The sequence below is a fragment of the Felis catus genome, chromosome D3, assembly GCF_018350175.1.
Source record: "Felis catus isolate Fca126 chromosome D3, F.catus_Fca126_mat1.0, whole genome shotgun sequence".
NCBI lineage: Eukaryota > Metazoa > Chordata > Mammalia > Carnivora > Felidae > Felis > Felis catus.
Genome location: NC_058379.1, coordinates 34,557,412 through 34,578,176, shown reverse-complemented (window position 1 = coordinate 34,578,176; position 20,765 = coordinate 34,557,412). Strand labels below are relative to the sequence as shown.

Here is a 20,765-nt window from a genome sequence, read left to right as displayed (position 1 = left end):
TAAATATATATTTATAAATATATATAAATAATATATAAATACATATAAAACACCCTTTTTTTATAGTACTTTATTCATGTTGATAACTGTGTCTTGCCATTTCCAGGTCAGTTTTGTCTATAGATGAAGTTTATAAACCTGTTTAAATACCTTAGTATGTTTGACATACTAGCTTCTTTCTAGCATTATAGATAAAGTTACAAAATTACTTAACACCTTTTTCTGTATATTTACCTTCAGTTTAGCGTGAAGCTTGCTGTTAGGAAATTAGGGCATTCTTCTTCTTATTTTAAATGTTTATTTATTTTGAGAGAGAGAGAGAGAATATGTGCCTGTGCGTGCGAGCAAAGGAGAGGCAGAAAGAGAGGGAAAGAGAGAATCCCAAGCAGTGGGGCTCAGTCCTCCAGACCATGAGATCATGACCTGAGCTAAATCAAGAGTCAGTTGCTTAACTGTCTGAGCCCTGGAAATTAGGGCATTATTCAGTGGTGTTATACTTAGACAAAGTTTGTTAGTTTACTACAAATAAATTGATAAAATGCTATATGAAGCTGAATCCTCACTTTGACAAATTGATTAAAGATGACACTCCCTTATTCAAGGAAAATACATTTAAAAAATGTTATGAGGGGCGTCTGGGTGTCTCAGTCAGTTGAGCGTCTGGCTTCAGCTCATGTCATGATCTCACAGTTCATGTGTTCGAGTCCCACGTCGGGCTCTGTGCTGGCAGCTCGGAGCCTGGAGCCTGCTTCAGATTCTGTGTCTCCCTCTCTCTCTGCCCCTTCCCTGCTTGCACTCTGTTTCTTTGTCTCTCAAAAATAAATAAACATTAAAAGGTAATGTATATTTTTAAAAGTAGAGTACAAATACATTTTTTAGTTAAGATCACTGTAAATTCCTTGATCATTTGGCCCTTTGTTCTTTTTTAATTTATTAATATGTTATAAAAAGTATGTTAATTTAAGCAGAATTTCAGTTTAGTTTTTAACTGAATTAACTAAGTTGTTGATGACAACTTCAGGTTTAATATACTTTCTTTAAGGGTGACATATGTACTTTGTATTTAGCCTTATTTACTGGTCAGAGCAGTTGAGATGTATATCCACTTAGTGGTCCCTTACACATTTAAAGCGTTGATCATTGGCATTTTTGATCTTTAGTAGTCAACTCAGAAGAATTTGGTTAGTATCCACAAAGCAGATAACACAGTAGCTGTCAGAGTTGCTGATGTTGTCTTCTCCAAGTTGCTATCCTGTAGATAGCAGGTTTCAAACTCTGATGTTGGGTCAGTGTATCTTACATTAACCACCCCATCCCACTTTCCCATTGTGCTCCCAGCACCTTACCCATCTTGCTCCCAAAAGGAGTAGATGGGCATTTAATTACATTATGTAAGTGAACCTTACCTGTTTGAGGATCTGGATCTTTTAGGTTTGCTGTTAGTTTTGAGGCATTTACATGTTCTAAGAATAGTGGAAAAGGAAGTGTTACTATTTTGTTGATTTCTTTAGGTTTGTAGGACCTTGATGCTGAATATATAAAAAAAAAAGACTGAAGTTCTGTGGTAAGAAAGGTACCGGCTTTAGAAGTGTATAGTGCTTGGGTTCTTGTTTTTAAAATTTTTGTAATTTAAAGAAATCATTTCTTGACAAAACAGTTCTAATTTATTTGAGCCATCATTAGAGTGGGCTTCTTTTTGGGACATAGTTCTTTGATCTGCATCATAGATGGAGTGGCCTAGGATTTCAGGAACCTTTTTGTCGTAAATGAAGGTGCTACTAATAATTATTCCAGGACAGCAAGCATTAACTAATACTGTCCTTAAGTGTGCTAAAATTTGTGGTCATCCTAGTTTTAGGGAATGCAGGTCTTTGGATATATTTCAGTAAATTAATGGCAGAAAGTCTTTGAGTTGAGTTGTGTTCAGCACAGGAGCCATTCAGCATGTTCCCTGAGTTGTTGACAGCTGGAGGAGGCAGAGGATACTAAAGTGTGGACTATTTTATATTTTACAAAGTTGGGTTCTTGAATTATTAGCTCTTTTTAGTTATTATCAACTGTGTATTATGAAATCTAGTGTTTATTTGGTGGAAGTGTTTTTTTTCATGATTGAATGTGGTTTTAATTAGCTTGTTATTTGTGATGTTTTATCACCTATCTAATTCTTTGTGTTCAGTTAAAAATTTTTTTGGTTTATTTTGAGGCCTCCAATTATTCTTGATGTTTGCCAGATTTCCTAAATGTATTGCATTTCATTTATGCCCTCCATTTAATATATGTTAATGACATATTTTCTAGGGAAAATATCAGTTTATCTTAATGAAAACTAATGGATTGTCAAGAACAAGGATTTTCTGTGGTCTTCTGTATAAAGATATTTTATGATTAAATATACATTGTTTTGTATTGAGACAAAGAACAGATTGGGGACTGCATTATTAAGTGAGATGGAGTTCTCATAGTCATATACAGTGATCTCTAGATGTCAATAAGTATTATTTATGAGTGTGTTTCAACTTTTTGGTATCATATTATTTTCATCTATATTAAAGGAATTTGAGAAAATAGGGATAAAACTATGGAGATACTGGTAAACCGGAATGTTAGGTGCATCCTTAAGTTTGTTTATTGGTCCTGGGAAGGGTATGTGTGTGTGTGTGTGTGTGTGTGTGTGGGTGTGTGGGTGGGTGTTGAGTACAGGACAAGTTTATAAAATAAATTTTTTGAACCTCAAGGGGAAAAATTCATTTAATTTAAAATTGTTCAGGCTGAGTGTCACCAAAGGTAAGAAAATATCAAGTGCTTGTTTTTCAAATATTGACAAGGATTGATTAGCAATGAAAATTAAGAGTGCAAAATTAGAAGGTATTCATTTTAGGACAACATGAGGCGAGCATAAATTGAATAATTAGTATAATGCAAATTGATCTTAGGTAATTTTCTTCGGGAAATAATATAAAAAGCTAGTTCAGAAACTTTTGTATTTTTTGCTTTAACATAGTTATTATTAGTGTTCTATCTTAATGCATAATATATTTTTATAGAATAAAATGTGAATGTTTTAGAGCCTAATGATTTCTCTGTTAGTCATTCCCAGTACCATGCAGGAGAAGTCAGTTTGTGAATCTGAGAATATGTTTCCCATGCTACCTCAGGGTATAACTCCACCAGGGACTGCTCCGGCTGTCGCTTCAATGAGCAGCATCAACAACACAGTTCCAACACCTGCCAGTTATAATACGAAGAATGACCCCAGGGGACTCAGTGTGTTCAAACAGGAGAAGCAGAAGGTTTGTTTTAGGGAGCTAACAGCTATAGGAGTCTGCTAGTGTTACTGGTTACGTTAATGTAGTTACCTAGCACGTATATGGTATTGAGTGTATTATGTGAAGCAGATAGAACTGACATTTTAGCCATGTTTAAAAATACAATAGAACCACAAATTGCTTGAAAATCATGCACCGAAACTATTCTCTGTTCTAAAAAAGCAAATTGAATACTTAATAAAATCTCAGTAGTGAGCAGGACAAATGGAAGTTGAACATGATTATGAAGTTGGTATAATTTTTTCTTTCATTGAGATTTGGGGCTCATTCTCTAAAAAAGGAGTTAGGAGTTTATTTGAATAGATGAGCAGTAAAGGTAGGAGCTGGCAAATGTTGCTATCCAGGCAAGTATTTTGTCATATATATTTTTTAAAAAGATAAATAAAATTACTATTTTATATTTTGTTATCAAACACGAATAATGGTAACCCCTCTTTAACTGTTATTGTTAGTTATTTACAGTACCCATGGTAGGAGGATTTGTGGTTAAACCCTAAATATCTTAGGTCATAGTTGAACGTGTGTGTTTGTATGTGTGTGTGTGTGCAGTTAACATTCACTCAAGTAAGATGACACCACATCAATAAGATAAATGGTGACTTTGGGTGGTGTAATGGTTGCTATATGATTCTCTTTACCATTGTTTGCTTGCTAGAAACTTCAGGAACCCCATAGTTTGAACAGGTTGGTTATACTTTGGTTTGGCTTTGCAGAGAATATGTATACTAAGGCTTAAAAATTTGATCCTTTATCTGAATGTCTAATACTTTATTGATTTTGTGATTTTAGTTACTTATTTCTGGGAATCATGATTCTACAGAAATAGTAAATTGGTTTTTTAGAGAAAATAAGTCTTGAGTAACCTTGTTATTCAAATACTCTCTCTTCCCAGGTTAAGGCCTTAATTATGCCTCTGACAGTTTTATGCCATAGCTGTTAATGTTAGTCTTTTAATTCCCTTTGCATACATTTATACCCCTTAACTGATAATACTCACAAGAACGTAACCCTGTAGTTAAATTCTTTAGCTCCTTTGTCCTTCTCAGGGCTTCACTTGCAAACACCTGTTTTGCCTTCTATTTTACTTTTCCCCTTCTGTTTCCAATCCCTTGCTCTCTTTTTCTGATTACCTCTAACAGGAATAATTTAAAATATTAGAATTGAAATTCTGAAGGTTGTTAAAAAGGAATACGGAAGTGAATTCTATAATACATGGATAGAAAGGGATTAATGCAGAGAGGCTCAATAATCTAAAATAGTGGAAAATGTACAAGATATGGCATAGTTTCTTGTCTTACTTGATACCATGGCCTTGACCTTCCCATTTATTCTAGTTTGCAGTGTTAAATAATAATGTTCATATACTGTTACTCTTCATCAAGTTTCCTAAGAGTCACAGCATGTTGAATCCTTCTAGTGTGCTTGTTTCATGGTTCTCAGAACAACCAGTCTCCTCTTTCTGGACCAGTTTCTGAAGCAACTCTCAAGGAATGAGCTGTTTTCCTGGAGCCAAACCTCAGCTCCTGAATGGAAGTATATACTTAAAGTCCCAGCAGCCTTAGTGTTCCCATCAGGCTCTTCAGATGGTTGCTACATGAATGACTCAGCCCCCTGCCCAACTCCCTGTCTTTTTTTTTTTTTTTTCTTAAACTCCCAATTAAGTTAGGTTATATATGCTTATACTTTAAATATACACAAATAAATTAGATTTCATTGCATCTGCTACGTATGTTGACTGGCTTGTAGGGGGCCTAAATAATAGTATCTGGTGGAAGTGTACTCCAAGTAACTTGTTTTATGTCTTACTTGATTCACTGTTGAAAATGTGTTTAAGCTTCACTGTATCCTTTGTGTTGTATATGTTTATGCTCCACAAATTGGTTATGACATTTTCCTTTTGTTATAAAAGCAGTATAACATTAAGAAAAATTTCAGTGAAAAAGAAAAATCAAATTCTACCAACCATGAGAGATATTTGTTGACATGTTATTTAAAATGCTGGAGAGAGGGAAGGTACCCATCAAATGTGTAACAAGAGTGAGATGTTTATTTATTATTTTTTGAGAGAGTGTGCACACATGTACACACAAGCCGAGGAGGGGCAGAGGGAAAGAGAGAATATCAAGCCGGCCCCACACTGAGCATGGAGCTCCATGGGCTCCATTTCATGACCTTGAGATAGTGACCTGAGCTGAACTCAAGAGTTGGAGGCTTAACTGACTGAACCACCCAGGCATCCTAAGTAATTTTAGTTAGGCACAGAATAGAGTAATTAATTTCACCATGTCATTTAAAATGATAAAACATATACATATAAATGGATAACGATAAAAATGTTACAGTGCATGCTGGTTTTATAAAATGTGCGTATGAGAAAATATTGGAAGATACTATTTGAATTTTTTCTTTTTAACGTTTATTTATTTTTGAGAGACAGAGACAGAGCACGAGCAGGGGAGGGGCAGAGAGAGAGAGAGGGAGACACAGAATCCGAAGCAGGCTGCAGGCTCTGAGCAAGCTGTCAGCACAGAACCTGATGTGGGGCTCAAACCCATGAACTGTGAGGTCATGACCTGAGCCGAAGTCGGATCCTCAACTGACTGAGCCACCCAGGCGCCCCTGGAAGATACTATTTAAATAATAGTTGGGCTGAGTTGATGAGATTGGTAGTTTCCTCTCCTTCCCTGTCATAATTCTAAATTTTCTGGAATTTAAAGAATTTATTTAAAAATAAAAAAGCCAGTTGTGAAGATTTTGAGGATTCTACATTTTAATTTTTTTCTCTTACTGGCCTCATGCATCTCCTCTTAATTTTTAGTCAACATTCTGGTATGAGTCTATTTTTTTCCAAATTCTTAGAACCTGAGGATTCTTTAGTTGCCGTAGTATTGACTGTTGGTTTCATCTTTATAGAGGAAGGCAGTGAACTGCCCTTATTTTCAGAATTTGGACTTGTTCTAGGTTGGAATTGGAGCATACTTGAAAAGTCATTTTGAAATGAATTTTAATTACTGTTAAGGGAAAGAGTAAGAAGATTGGTGGAGAGAAGATAGATCTGATACAGATTTTTAATAATAGAGAGGGACAAGGGAGGATAGGGTGAAGAACAAGAAAGCTAGCAAGAGAAAAACTCAGAGGAGGAAATTGGAAGTAGGCTTCTTAGAAACCCATCACAGCCTGAGAAGCTTCTGAAGGAAAATATAAAACTCTTGAGTGTTGACAGGTCAGATAATGTGGTGTTGTACATTGGAACCTCATAACATTATTAATTTAAAAAAAAATTTTTTTTTCAACGTTTATTTATTTTTGGAACAGAGAGAGACAGAGCATGAACGGGGGAGGGGCAGAGAGAGAGGGAGACACAGAATCGGAAACAGGCTCCAGGCTCCGAGCCATCAGCCCAGAGCCCGACGCGGGGCTCGAACTCACGGACCGCGAGATCGTGACCTGGCTGAAGTCGGACGCTTAACCGACTGCGCCACCCAGGCGCCCCAAACATTATTAATTTTTAATGGATTTAGGGATAGTGATCAAATCACATTCCCTTCATAAGAAGTACTAGTTTTACCCCTTGAACAAACAACTATTTACATTTAATATAAATTTGGAACCTGGGATGGTGTGATAGGTGTATAACCTATAATTAAATCTTAGGACTGTGGAATGCCATAAAGTTGAAGTGTTTTTTTAGAGCTTATATCTGAATAAAACAATTTTTAAAATCTAACATGTTAAATTTCTAGCAAGTAAAATTGTAGTTAAAGAGATAATTCATTGCACTAATAACTGTTAAGATGTGTGTGTGATGGTATACATGACATAAGGGCAAAGGATATTGAGGCACGTTAGACCACAGGCTCAGGAACGCTTACTTAATTAGGCACTGCCCTAGATGTTTACCTGTATTGGGTAAGCTGGTAAGAATGACAATTTTGGGGCTCACAGTTTTAAAGCTGTCTGAGTGCTATGGTGATTCCATATTAAGTTTCATGAGTTAAAGCAAACAGTGTTCAAAATGATTTGAAAGAATCATTTACATTTAACTCCCCTTCTCTTTTTTCCCCATGATATGTTTGTGTTCATTATCTCCCCTCTAGTGTTTATATCCTTCAGTTATTTTTCCCATTAATAGAAGTTAGGTTTTCTTTTAAATGTTTTTCTTAGGTAGTCTCCTAATTTTATTGGAATTATTACGATAATGCCCCCCCCCCCCGAATCTCATTTGAATTGCAGAATCAGAGCACTAAAAATGACCTTCATATATGGATTTTGGTTGGCGTCAGCATACTTTCATTGAATAACCACTCTTGGCCAAAGTGCTGGGTTTAGGGGTAAATGCAAAGAGAAATGATTCTTGCTCTCCTAGCCTTTGAAGTGTTGTAGGAAAGAACATCAAAAATACATTATTATAATATATGATAAGTGCTATGGTAGAGGTAAGTGCAGAGGGTTTGGGGACTAGAGGAGGGAGTGGGCTGCTTATTTTGACTTCTCTAACTGCCGACCTTTATTGATTTAGTCCTTCTAAAAATTGTTCACAGATGACTGTAATGTTTGGAATTAAAAAAAATTTTGTATTAATGGAATCACAACCTCAAAAATTTGCATTTAAATAATTTTTTTGAAAAAGTGTGGAGTTTCAACTTGTATTTATTTGTTTAAAATCTCTAAGGAGATTTGGTTAGTTAAAAAAGTCCCACTGTCTTTGTAATACAGAATGATCTGGAACCCAGCAAAACTGTTCCACTGAATGCCTCTAAACAAGATGGACCCATGCCAAAACCGCATAGTGTTTCACTCAATGATACTGAAACAAGGAAACTCATGGAAGAATGTAAAAGACTTCAGGGAGAAATGATGAAACTATCAGAAGAAAATCGACACCTGAGAGTAAGTTGCTTTTTGAAAATAAGTTGGGTTAAATGAAGGCATAGGATATGTGAATATTATTAGGCCATTTTATCTGTCCGTTTTTAAACTTATCCTTGGTCAGTTCTTTTTTTCCAATTTGATTATGTCTTTGCTTCCTACTCTGGCCTCTTTTACAGTTTTACCATGGCTTCTCATTGCCTGCAGGTTCCTTCCCTACTAGATGTCTTAGTTATTTGTGATCTGGCCTGTGGCATTAAGCTTCCTCTCTTGTTAGTAACTTCCTTCACATATGCCCTAGTCATGTGAAGCGCCTGAAATGGTGCTGCCCCACAAAGTAGGGACATAGGAGGCTGTTCAGCACTTGAAATGGGGTTTGAATTGACACACGTTGGGAGTGTAAAATACTCCTTGATTTATTCGACTTAGTACAGAAAAGTAAAATAGATCTTTTTTATATTGTTATTTATTGAAATAGTATTTTGGTTATATGGGATTGAATAAAATGGAGTATATTGGATTGAATTTTGGTTCTGTTGGATTGCATTTTATTATTAAAATTCATTTAACCATTTTCTTTTTACCTTTTCAACGTGTTGTTAGAAAATGTAAAAGTATGTAAGTGGCTCACATTTGAAGCTCAGATTATGTTTGTATTGGACAGCGTTGGACTAGAGTATCCTGAAGAAGCCTCTCTGATTATGATCTCTTTTTTGCTTTCTCAAATTTTTCCTTCTGACTGGAATGCCCTGAAATCCTGTTCTGCCCTGACCAGCATTTTCATACACGTGCTCTTGTCTTTTGGTACTCGGTTCTTGTCATCTTTTCAGTATAACCTTTTCTAGGACTTTCTTCCCCTTAGAAGACAAGAAACACGGTTTTGGAATGCTGTCTCCTTTGTTTCCGTGAAGACTCTGTCAAGTTACTGTTCCTGTTTGTTGGAGGTCTTTCTCCCTCTAGTGGGCGGTAGTGCTTTTGGGGGCAAGGACTGTACTCATTCATCTTTGCATTCATAGAACATGCATACAGTAGTCATTCATATATATGAATAAATGGATGAACTGGTGAATGAGGACTAATTTGAATATGTGTGGAGTGTATTAATAATACGCCTTTGAAAAATAATTACTTATTTCAAGACCTGAATACTTTTAAATTACCTTTTTAGGCTTTGAAGCTTTTTGTATCAAAAGTAGATGATACAAAAATGTATAGAAGTAATAAATAAGCTAAATGAAGGGACTTAATCTACATTTGATTATTCCATCTGTTAGATGTATATAGAACTATATGTACTCTGGATCAGAAGCACTGTATCTTGAATTGATCTGTGCTGAAATAATTGTCTATCTCTTCCTGTTTCACAGTACCCCTCAGGGGCCCCCAGCACCTCTCTGGATAGTGGAAAGATTATCTTCATTTCACACCTAGATCTACACACCATAGATTTTTAAGGATGCTGTTTTCGTTACCTTTATTTTATCTGCCATGACTTCCGTGGCACAGTTCTCTTCTTTGATGAAAGATGTGCTCCTTAGCATACTCAGTACATTTGTTCCTCTCTTTGCGGGAGGGGAGAAGTGGAAATAGTAAGAATAGCATAAGTAGGGCAGGGCTGGAAAATAGGAAGAGTGGACGGGGAGAGAGGTGAGTGAGATTTGGGTGCTGGTCTCTATAGGCTGATGTTCTGTAGGAGATGTTATTTGAAAAAGCATTCTGCTGTTTAAAAGGTGAAACAAAAGAACTTGAAGACCATTGGCTTATAGAATCAGTTACAGGCCCTTTAACATTTCATACATAAGGCCCATGATAATTTGTTGGCAGATTAACTTTCTTGAACATGTCTGATCACTGTTCCTTTTTATCTCTCTAGGCCTATGGTTCTTAATCCAGGCTGTGCATCTGAATCTCTTAGCGCTTTTTAAAAATACGTATGTCTAGGCCCTCCCCAGACCTAGGAAATCAGAATCACTAGGAGGATTCTCTAAAGTTCATGCCAGGTTTGAGAATCATTGTTCTCTTCACACAGGACTAATGAGCATAAGACTAAAAAAAAATCCCACAAACCCTCAGAGAATCTAATTGCCCGTAAAACAGTATATGAGCTGAGGTGGGACTCTTTTACTTGGTATTAGTAAGCATACTAGAGGAATCAATGTGAGAAAAGAAAAATTAGCTTGCACTAAGGAAGTAAAAATCTGCCCTGTCATTCATCTGGCTGGGATGATGGACACAGATAAAGTCAGTTGCCTAGGTAACAGGTATCAGTATTTTTCCCAAGGTCACACTGTGGCCGGTAAAGGGTCCTCCTAACAACTTCCTACTTTGAGTGACTTCTGCTTTCTTACTGAGAAACCTTGTCCCCTAAAATCATACTGTCAGAAAACATTGCTGTGTGAAATCATACCAGTAAGAACCAAGCGACCCACTCTTGTCTAGAGGATCTGAGTCACTTTGACACAGAGAAGCAGCCTTTGTCTCCAGATCTAGGGGCACGGTGTCAAAAGAGGGGGTGGGTTCTGTGTACAACATTCCGTAGCTGTTGTAGTTGGTTGTTTCCGAGGAAGCAGGATTTGGTGTCTCCTTTGTAGTCAAGACCCAGTGCTGACACAGGAGCCTCCTGCTTTGAGTTTATCAAAACACTTGTTACTTAAGTTTTATCCTGAAATTCCCTCTTCCTCCAAATCTTGTAAAATCCTGCCTTTTCTTTTTGGCCAGATAGTCCCTGTGCCTCTGCTCTGTGGATGCCCTGGTTGCAGTGTGTCCATAACCCTGTCACACCACAGCTTTGTTCCTGGTGGTCTTTGGTAACCAGTGTAAAAATACTATGGGCCACCACGGAAATCAGTGCATGCACAGAACTCTTCCTTACTTGTATTAGTACATTTTCGCAGGGTGTTTTCCTTCTGTATAAATATAGCTGTACCGGATTTTTCAGTTTGTTAGGAGTACAATTTTCAGCTCTAGTTTTTAAAATCACCCTAGAAAGTCTTCTTAATGCTGGTTACTGTGGTTAATCCCTGTTCCCATCCCAGCCACGTGCACACTGATCTGCTTTCTGCCCATAGATTTTTAGTTCGGCAGTTTTACCGTGTGCATACTTGTTTTTAAAACCTCTTTTTGTGCGTATGTTTTTTTCTAGGATGAAGGCTTAAGGCTCAGAAAGGTAGCACATTCGGATAAACCTGGATCCACCTCAGCTGCATCCTTCAGAGATAATGTCGCCAGTCCTCTTCCTTCCCTTCTTGTCGTAATTGCAGCCATTTTCATCGGGTTCTTTCTAGGGAAGTTCATCTTGTAGAGTGAAGCATGCAGAGTGCTATTTCTTTTTTTTTCTCTTGACCAGAAAAAGATTTGTTTACCTACCATTTCACTGGTAGTATGGCCCACGGTGACCTTTTTTTTTTTTTTTTTTTTTTTTTTTTTTGTGTATACAGCGTCATATAGGCTTTGCCTTTAATGATCTCTTACGGTTAGAAAACACAATAAAACAAACTGTTCGGCTCCTGGACAAATTGTATATTACCAGATCATCACTAGCAGATGTCAGTTGCACATTCAGTCCTTTATGAAATTCATAAATAAAGAATTGTTCTTTCTTTGTGGTTTTAATAAGAGTTCAAGAATTGTTCAGAGTCTTGTAAATGTTATTTTAATAATCCCTTTAAATTTTATCTGTTGCTGTTACCTCTTGAAATATGATTTATTTAGATTGCTAATCCCACTCATTCAGGAAATGCCAAGAGGTATTCTGTGGGGAAATGGTGCCTCTTACAGTGTAAATTTTCTCCTTTACCTTTGCTAATATCATGGCAGAATTTTTCTTATCCCTTGTGAGGCAGTTGTTGACTGAGTTTTTCATCCTTACAATCCTGTCCCATGGTATTTAACATAAAAAAAAATAAAACTGTTAACAGATTCTTGCTCGATAGCTTGTTTGTGTGTCGTGTCATTAGGTGGGGATACCAGGGAGTCCACTGTGTGGTAATTTGAAGTTTATGATGCATAATTTTATCTTGTATTGAAACCCTTTCATATATTACAGTATTTGTAGTTAAAAGTCCTCATTCTGTTAAGGAAAGGAATTGATAACATTTCAAGCTACTTTTGGTATTTTGGAAGATTACAATCAGTTTGTCTTCAAGATAATATAAAATAAGGAAACCCACGAGAATAAAAATACTGTAATTTTAGTTTATATGTATGTGCCTTGTGGCTCTGTTGCATTTGATTTATCCCATTCTTAACAGTTTCTTCTAGTGTCTTCTCAAGGAAGACTAATTCTTCGTGGTTCTCGTCAAGTGCTTTTTAACCAGCCTAATAATTACTTTTATTTTAGGACATTTCATAGTAATAGTTAAAAGTAGCTGTTTTTCCTGTCCAATCTGACATCAAGAGGAAATTTCTGTTATGGAAATTTGGAATTACTAAGCAAGTAATTTTCTTGGGAATTTTCTTTGTGGAAAATGACTTTATCCTTTGCAAATCTACCTGTCAATGTGAAACACATTTTCAGTATAAATATGCATTTTAAGGTATGATACTTTCATGCACTTAGTCTTACGTATTCATTAATTTCACTTGTGCTAGCATAGAAAACTTTGGAACCAGAGACAGTATATTCGGGTTTTCTACTGAGTGCAGTCTGTCACAAGTGAGTCTTGATTCTTGCAAATATGTGTTAGTTTTGTAAAAGATGCACTTCTTTCTGAAAGGGCAATTGGACTTTGGGACTTGATGTGGTACAATGAAGTATGTTAGGCCCAGGTCTGTGTCTACATTTTATAAACGAGTGAAATGTTCCCTTGAAGTATTTTGGTTGGCCTTTTCATTTCAAGTATGTTTTGAATTTGTCAGGTCACATGTATTGTGTCATTGTGCTCTGTGGTATCTTTTAGAAAACCTCTTGCTTGTGTGCAAAAGTTACTAAAAACACAAGTAATACCTGTCCATCACTAGCATGCTACTACAGGTAATGTTTCCATTGTTGTTCCAACCCTTTATAGTCACTGTAAAATTTCCCTCCCTTTCTGATAACTGGAAAAGCATGCTCACGAAACGTGTTGCATTTTGTCCCATACATGCAGAATCAGTACTTCCATGGCTTAAAGCTCTGTCTGTAATCAGCATTATTGGTGATAAGTACCAAGCTTAATATTTCATAGGTATAATTTTTTTAAAAATTTAAGTTCTCAAAAATTTAGCAAAATCTCGTTTTATGGGAATGCTCCTTAGAACTCATTTATTTCAGCCCCTTTGTTTTATAGTCATGGAATCTGAGGCCTTTCTGAGAATCCAGGGAACTTGTCCTGTGTCTCACATGTAGGTAGAGGCAGGCTGGAACTAGAAATCTGCTCTCCTGACTCTAGTGTCTTTTCTGGTAACTTTGCAGAAAGAAATTTGTCCTAATTTGACATGACTGAAATTACAAACATAAGATGCTATTTGATAAACATATGTGAAATTTCCCATCATAAGATTGTATTCCAGGCTTCTGTTGAATAGTCTCATGTATATGTTTGGTTTTAGTGTTTTGGTTAGAAATCCACCCCCTCCCCCCCCCCCCCCCCCCCCCCCAGGAATGAATACTGTGAAATAGAATGTATTTTTAGATAGGCATTTTACAGAATGCATTCTGCAAAGGTTGATTCTGGGGTAGATTGTAGTCTGGGCAGCATCTGCAAAATAAAGTATACATGGGCTTTTTAACTGCTTTACATGTCGGGAGATGCTCTCGTTGTATAGAAGACTTAATTTCTACTGTTTTTAATTGCTGTATCAAATGTGATCAGATTATTTTACTACCAACAGTTACTTTGAAAGACTCCAACTGTATTAATTGACTGATAATATATAGATTAAATTGTTTGTCTTCACTCCTTACATGTTTAGAAATTTTTGCTTTGTCTGCCTGCTTACTTGTGTATGTAAGCATGAGGGAAATCTGTTGCTAATATTGAAATCACAAGCAAGTAACTAAGGCCTTAAGTTCATATGTGACGCTAAATGCACTACCTTATTTCATTCTTTCTATAACTAATGTACCTTAACTCTGCCCGTTCTTGTATTTACAAGAAACATATTTAAGAATTGTATTCTGAGTGTGTGGTTTGTTACCTCTAAAAAAAAAAGCGATGACACTTGGAAAAAAAGTATGTGTTAATTTCAAAAAAAAAAAAAAAAAAATTCTGGTCAAACAAAGTATTTTTACTTTCTCCTTCAAGTATCTTAACTAAGAAGTTCTCTTAAAACTGATACTATCTGCTTTGGGGATTTCTTTTGGATTTTAATCATTCAAAATACACCACATTGAAAACCAAGTTTTATCAAGAGAAACACAAAGTTCTTCTTACCAGGGTACTTTGAAAACATTCAAGTGATGATTTTCCTAGAGCTTTGCACATTCCTATTCATTGACTTTGGTGTGTGCATAGATTTTTAAAAATTAACCTTTATGAGAGGGAAAGATCAATGTTTACCGTGTGGAAAAACAACCAACTAAGAAGGTAAATGATCTTTATTTTCTAGCTTTCAAAAGAACTCAAACTATTGCGTGAATAAATAAACTGTTTAAAGACGGGGTGAAGTGTCGTTTTCCTTTCCAAGAAACAAAAGAAAAAAAAAGGAATTTGATTTCAACAGATTATGATGGTTTGTATGTGTATGTTCTGTTACATAGTAATAGTCGGTCTCTCACTGGCACTTGAGTTCTGATGGCATATCGTCTTTTGCTTAGTGACCTAGAGGTAAAGTACTTTTTAGTGGGAAGTGGGAACAGCTGGGTTTTTCAGTTCTATGTTTGATAGCCCGCTGTTATTAGAAGCCATGCTCCTGGAGAGTTCTGTGCAGGAACAGTGGCCTCTTGGGATTGCTCAGCCTGATGGAGGTTGGTGTGAAGAAGTTTGAACATCTATCCTTAAAAAAAGGAAATTTTATCTTCCTACGTTTCTGACTATAGAAATAATATATTCATTTTAGGGAATTTGGAAAATAAATTGTAAAAAGGTAAAAAGTCATGGCAAATCCTGCCATCCAGCAGCATCGATTTGTGTGAACATTTATTTCCCTGTAGTATTAATTAAGCCCTTTAGGCATAATCGTCATACATACAACTTTGTATCCCATACTTTCCCTCAATCATTTCTCTGTAGTGTATTGAAAACCAAGTAGAAGTGATTGCAAAATTGCTTTATGTTTACAATCACGTTCTTGGCCGTAAGGTTATGAACATTTTATGTATGATGGAAAGCTTGATTGGTCAGGTGGGTTCCCTTTCTGGTTAGGCACATCCTCCTACTTACCTCATTTCTTTCGTTGTAGAACTCTGTTTCTTATTTTCCAGTTCCTTTGTATTAACACCCATCTTGAAAGAAGGTGCAGGGAACTGTTAAGATAACCATTCATTGTGTTTTTAGCATTGGTATTCAGCTCCAGTAGTACATTAACTCATGTGAGAAGCTTAAGAAAATAAAGATACTGATGCTTGAACAGTACGTCCAGTGATAGATAATTGGCCTGGAGTGGTGACCTGGCATGGTCATTTGTTTTTAGCTCTAGTCATTTTAATCTGCAACCAGACAACTGCTTTATATAGGCTTTTATTTTATTTATTTTACTTTTTTTTTTAAATTTTTTTCAACGTTTATTTATTTTTGGGACAGAGAGAGACAGAGCATGAACGGGGGAGGGGCAGAGAGAGAGGGAGACACAGAATCGGAAACAGGCTCCAGGCTCTGAGCCATCAGCCCAGAGCCCGACGCGGGGCTCGAACTCACGGACGGCGAGATCGTGACCTGGCTGAAGTCGGACGCTTAACCGACTGCGCCACCCAGGCGCCCCTATATAGGCTTTTAAATGCCAAAGCCAGATACGAATTAAGTTTATGTGAGACTTAAGTCTTACAGTATGGGGAAATTGCATTTTCAGCATTCTTTGTATATTAATCTTAAAAAAGTAAGTTGCAGGAGTCACCTTTAGGTATTGCTTAATTCCAGAGCTATCTGTAAAAGTTAAGATTGTTAAAACACAAGCAAATAAATGTTTTGTAGATAAATGGGAGCCATCTGCAAAAGTGAGAAATTTTATGGGATTCACTTTTAATTACCACTTTGCTGACAACCCAAGTGATTATCTTTACTCACCTGAGAAATTTATTTTGCCTGTCAGATATTTCTCAAAGCATGAGATGGTTTTCAAGGTTCCTACAAGTATGTGCCAGGTATTTTATGCCAACTCATTTGATCGTCACTCAGATCCTTATTAGTGTGTTAAAGAAGGGTTATGTAACCGAGGCTGGAGTGGTCCTTTAAGATTTAACCATTATAGCCGTGCCTGGGTGTCTCAGTCGGTTAAGCGCCCCAACTTTGGCTTAGGTCGTGATCTCGTGGTCCATGGGGTTTGAGCCCCACGTTGGGCTCTGTGCTGACAGCTCAGAGCCTGAAGCCTGCCTTTGGATTCTGTGTCTCCCTCTCTGCCCCTCCCCTGCTCATGCTCTGTTTCTCTCTCTCAAAAATAAACATTAAAAAAAAAAAGTTTAATCATTAAAGTATCTGAATTTTGACATCATGGTGTAAATTCTTAATACTGTTCTACAAGGAACAAAGGGTGCCAGGTAATACAGATATTTAAGACTTGAGGAAAAATACACATTTTTTTGAGGGAGAGAAGTTACACCTAAATTCTAAGAAAGTGTTACGGAGAGTTGAAATTGTAAGTGATTGAAAACTACTTTACATACCTGAGCAATAAGAATTCCTCGTTTTAGTACTTTCTTGTTTCAAGGAGTAGAGGTCTGGTAGGAGTTACAGAAAGGTGTTAATACGGTTTGGTGGGGGGGGGGGCAAACTTGGTTTTTGTGTGCTACGTTAATCTAAAAGTATATCCTTAAATGTGTAATATGTAGGTAAATATATGAGGGGTGTATCATGCCACTCTAAACTTAGGGAAATATTTCACTTGAGAAATGCCAACTTGTGAGAAAGCAAAGGAAAGTTTTGTTGCAAAGTATTTCGATGCCTTTTGTTCACTATCAAGCAAGGTTTATAATTTTACTGAAGTAAACTTTAGATTTTCGCTTAAAAGTTTAATGATCATATTTAATGATCATGTTTAATGTATCAGATAAGTGAATTGTCTCCTCAAGGGAGAAATGCTGTTGCATTTTGCGACTCCCATGGAATTTGTCCTTTGGGGAATTTCATTATATATGTTTTAATATATGTAAGAAACCATGATTTCTTAGATTTTACTGCAGTGAGGCAGTGTCTTAATAAGAACTGTAACGTTAATTGGGTAAAGTGGTTCTTTTGTAAGGTAAGTTGTGGGTGGAATGGGAATTTCAGGGGGTTGACTATATTGGAACATACGCCAGAAGTGCAAAAATTTGTGTGTTAATCATGTTTGCATAGCGATGTAGTAAGAGACTGCTCCTGTTACTGAGAACAAGTCTTGTGACATCTTTGCATTTAGTTGAGGTAATAAATGGTATAAACGTTTCCAACAAATGGTGTTTTAAACTACTTCAATGTGTAAATAATCCTTCCCATCCAACTCTTGATCTCTTAACTCCAGAAAAGTACACTGCAGATGCCAATAGATCATGGGATTTTATGTTCATATAATGTGTTCCCCATCTTGTAGTGTGGGGATCGGAGGGGCTGTTGTGGCTGCAGAATGGTGTTACCTTTTGCTTTGATTTTACTGTTATCATTATGAAGTTTTCCCCAGGTTTTGTTTTCCCATTTAGGTGTTTTTTTGTTTGTTTGTTTTTTGTTGTTTTTTTTTTTTTTTAAGGAGCAAGTCCTCAAAAATAGTAACTGAAATCTCCTTTATACCCTTCCCTGAGCACATTTTCCTTTGTCAGGCCACTAGCATGAGGTTTGTGTGTATCCTCCTTGTCCGTGCATAGATTTTACTACATATGTATGTAATAATCTGTTACGTAGTGTGTTTTGTCTGTTTTAAAATGTGACATAAGTGTTTTTTACTTAGAATATTTCTTATTCACCTAGAATTTCTTATTCGGAAGTCCCCACGCTTTGAAGTAGGGTATCCTCTTCATATACTTGTGTGTATATGTTCATGACCTAACTAACACACTCCACTCTATCAGCTTGGATCTGTGTTTCTGTTGCTGCTTATGCTACAGTTGAAATTCTGACACTAATACCTACCAAAGGCCTTGCCACTGCTGAAGCTGCTGGCCAGGGGACAGTTGGTGGGACAAATGTAGTCCTAACGGCTATCTGCTACTACGTGTTACTGTGTATGTACATATGCACACATAATTTCGGTTAAAAGATTTTTTTTTTTTAAGTTTATTTTTGAGAGCGAGCGCGCGAGCGGGGGAGGGACAGAGAGAGAGGGAGACACAGAATCCGAAGCAGGCTCCAGGCTCCGAGCTGTCAGCGCAGAGCCCGACGCAGGGCTTGAACTCGTGAGCCGTGAGGTCGAGACTGAGCCACCCAGGCGCCCCCATAATTTTAGAAGTAAAACAAGCCTAAGGGAAAAGACGAGGTGCTCAAGTACACTTGGGAGATCGCATTACTGTGCATCTTGGCTGTTTGTGCTTGGAGGCTGCGTATGTGTGCGTGTGTGTTGTTAGGGGAGTGGTTTCTCTTGTACATTCCTAAAAATAGAAAGATGTCCCCCCCAAACCCTGGAATTCCTACTTCTCAGAAAAGACTTGGAGCACAGGACTTGCGTTCCCATGGGCAATAATTTGCCGGGGCCAAGTAGCAGTTCCACCTACAGTTCTCTCTTCTCCTGCTAGTGACCTGCACAAGCACTGTCTGCCTGAATATGTGACTCGGCTGAGATACTCCCTGCATAATACCGAATTCTTCCCCTGCCCTGCGCACTGGTGAGAGTGCGAGTGGGATGTACAGTGGGATCTAGGGGGATCCTATGGTCAGGAGGCAAAAGAATACTTACCGACACTTGTACCTAGTCAACAGGTGTTTGGGCCCAGAATGCCCCCAAAACATGGTCAATTGGAACAGGCGTAAGGTTTGAGGAACAAGAAAAACTATTTTTATGGTGTACCTACTGTATCTCAGGTACTTTATTTACACTGTCTCCTCTTCAGAACAACCTTTTAAACATTTTAACAGAGAAGAACTTGGAGAAATGAACTTGTCCGTTCAGTGGTGGTCGATGTCCCACCACTGGGCCCGCCCCTGTGCCATATGGCTTTTCAAAAAGGGAAATGATGCTGTGAACTAGTCTTCATGGCATTAATTCACTTACAAAGAGAGCTTGCTTCGGTCTTGGTCACTCTATTGGAAGTATAAAATACTGTTTCTGCTTTTGAAGATCTTGGCAAAGAATACACCTACAGCTCATTACACACTACACTAGTGGCCGGAGGGTGGGGTGTGGCAGCAACAAGCTTGCAGAATTTAAGGTATTTTGGAATTCAGACTCTTTATAGCTGGCCTTTCAGCCAGTTAACCTAGATTGATAGCTTTATAAGTGGTATTTATAGCATTATAGTTTCATATATTAAGCATGAGTAGCCTGGGAAGGAAGCATATGAAAGTGGCTAGGAGCACGGGATCTGGAGTGATGCTGTGTAAGGCTGTAGTTTTGGCTTGGTCACTTTACTAGTTACTAGTTACGACCTTGGGCCTTTTATTTCTCTGTGCCTCAGCTTTCTCCTCCGTGAAGACAGGATACTAACCAGGCCTGCATCCCTGGGTGCGCAGGGAATACAAGAGGTGCGGCTCCTGGAGCAGAGGGTGGCACCAAGCTCAGCGAATGTCAGCAGTGACTGTTTACGTACACGTGAGGTGGGAAATTGGGCAGTTGTCGGACGGGTTATTTGCCTTAAAAATTAAACGAGGTATCCAGACAGCGGCTATTTGGCTTGGAATTTTGTTTTTGAACTTACTAACCAGTTCTGCAGTTGAAGGCGTTATCTGGCCACATAGACGCAACGGACTTTTATCGAGCACCTGTGGGGAGCCAGCAGGAGAGACAGCGTGGGTTTCTGAGGATAGACAAACTTGGATTTGGAACTCAGCTGTGCCCTTGACGGGACATGTGCTCTTGAACAAAGTGATGGAACGTCTCCAAAGTGCAGCTTTGTCGCCAATGATGCCATCTGGTTTTCACCTTCCTCTTGTAACCTTGTAGGGTTGCGGTGAGGACTGTAAGACAGTTTGAAGAATGTAGCATAGTTTCTGGTACCTAATAAACATGGAAATTGCATTTTTACTCTGTCCTTCAATCACGTATCAAAACGATATGGCAAGAATTTACGAGTTTTTTTTTTCAATTTTTTTTTTTTAAAGTTTATTTATTTTTGAGACAGAGAGAGACAGATCATGAACGGGGGAGGAGCAGAGAGAGGGGGAGACACAGAATCGGAAGCAGGCTCCAGGCTCTGGGCCATCAGCCCAGAGCCCGATGCGGGGTTCAAACTCACGGACCGTGAGATCGTGACCTGAGCTGAAGTCGGACGCTTAACCGGCTGAGCCACCCAGGCGCCCCAAGAATTTACGAGTTTTAAGAGGTGCTTAATGATAATGGATGATGTTGAGTCAGAAAATGTAAAAACACTTTAAAATT

General features: G+C 37.7%; 1 protein-coding gene across 3 annotated transcripts in view; it reads left to right on the top strand.

Annotated features, from left to right (window-relative positions):
* Positions 1–20,405, top strand: part of VAPA (VAMP associated protein A) — a 52,828-nt gene extending 32,423 nt beyond the window's left edge. Inside the window, exons 5-7 of one of the 3 annotated variants that reach the window (XM_045042395.1) lie at positions 3,156–3,290; positions 8,043–8,216; positions 19,846–20,405. In XM_045042395.1, coding sequence (XP_044898330.1) covers positions 3,156–3,290; positions 8,043–8,216; positions 19,846–19,860 — 324 coding nt within the window. In that variant the 3' untranslated portion in view covers positions 19,861–20,405. Of the gene's footprint in view, positions 1–3,155; positions 3,291–8,042; positions 8,217–11,337; positions 12,125–19,845 lie in introns of those variants that run through there. The other 2 variants (XM_011287980.4, XM_045042394.1) reach the window with 2 other exon arrangements.
* Positions 20,406–20,765: the final 360 nt, after the last annotated feature.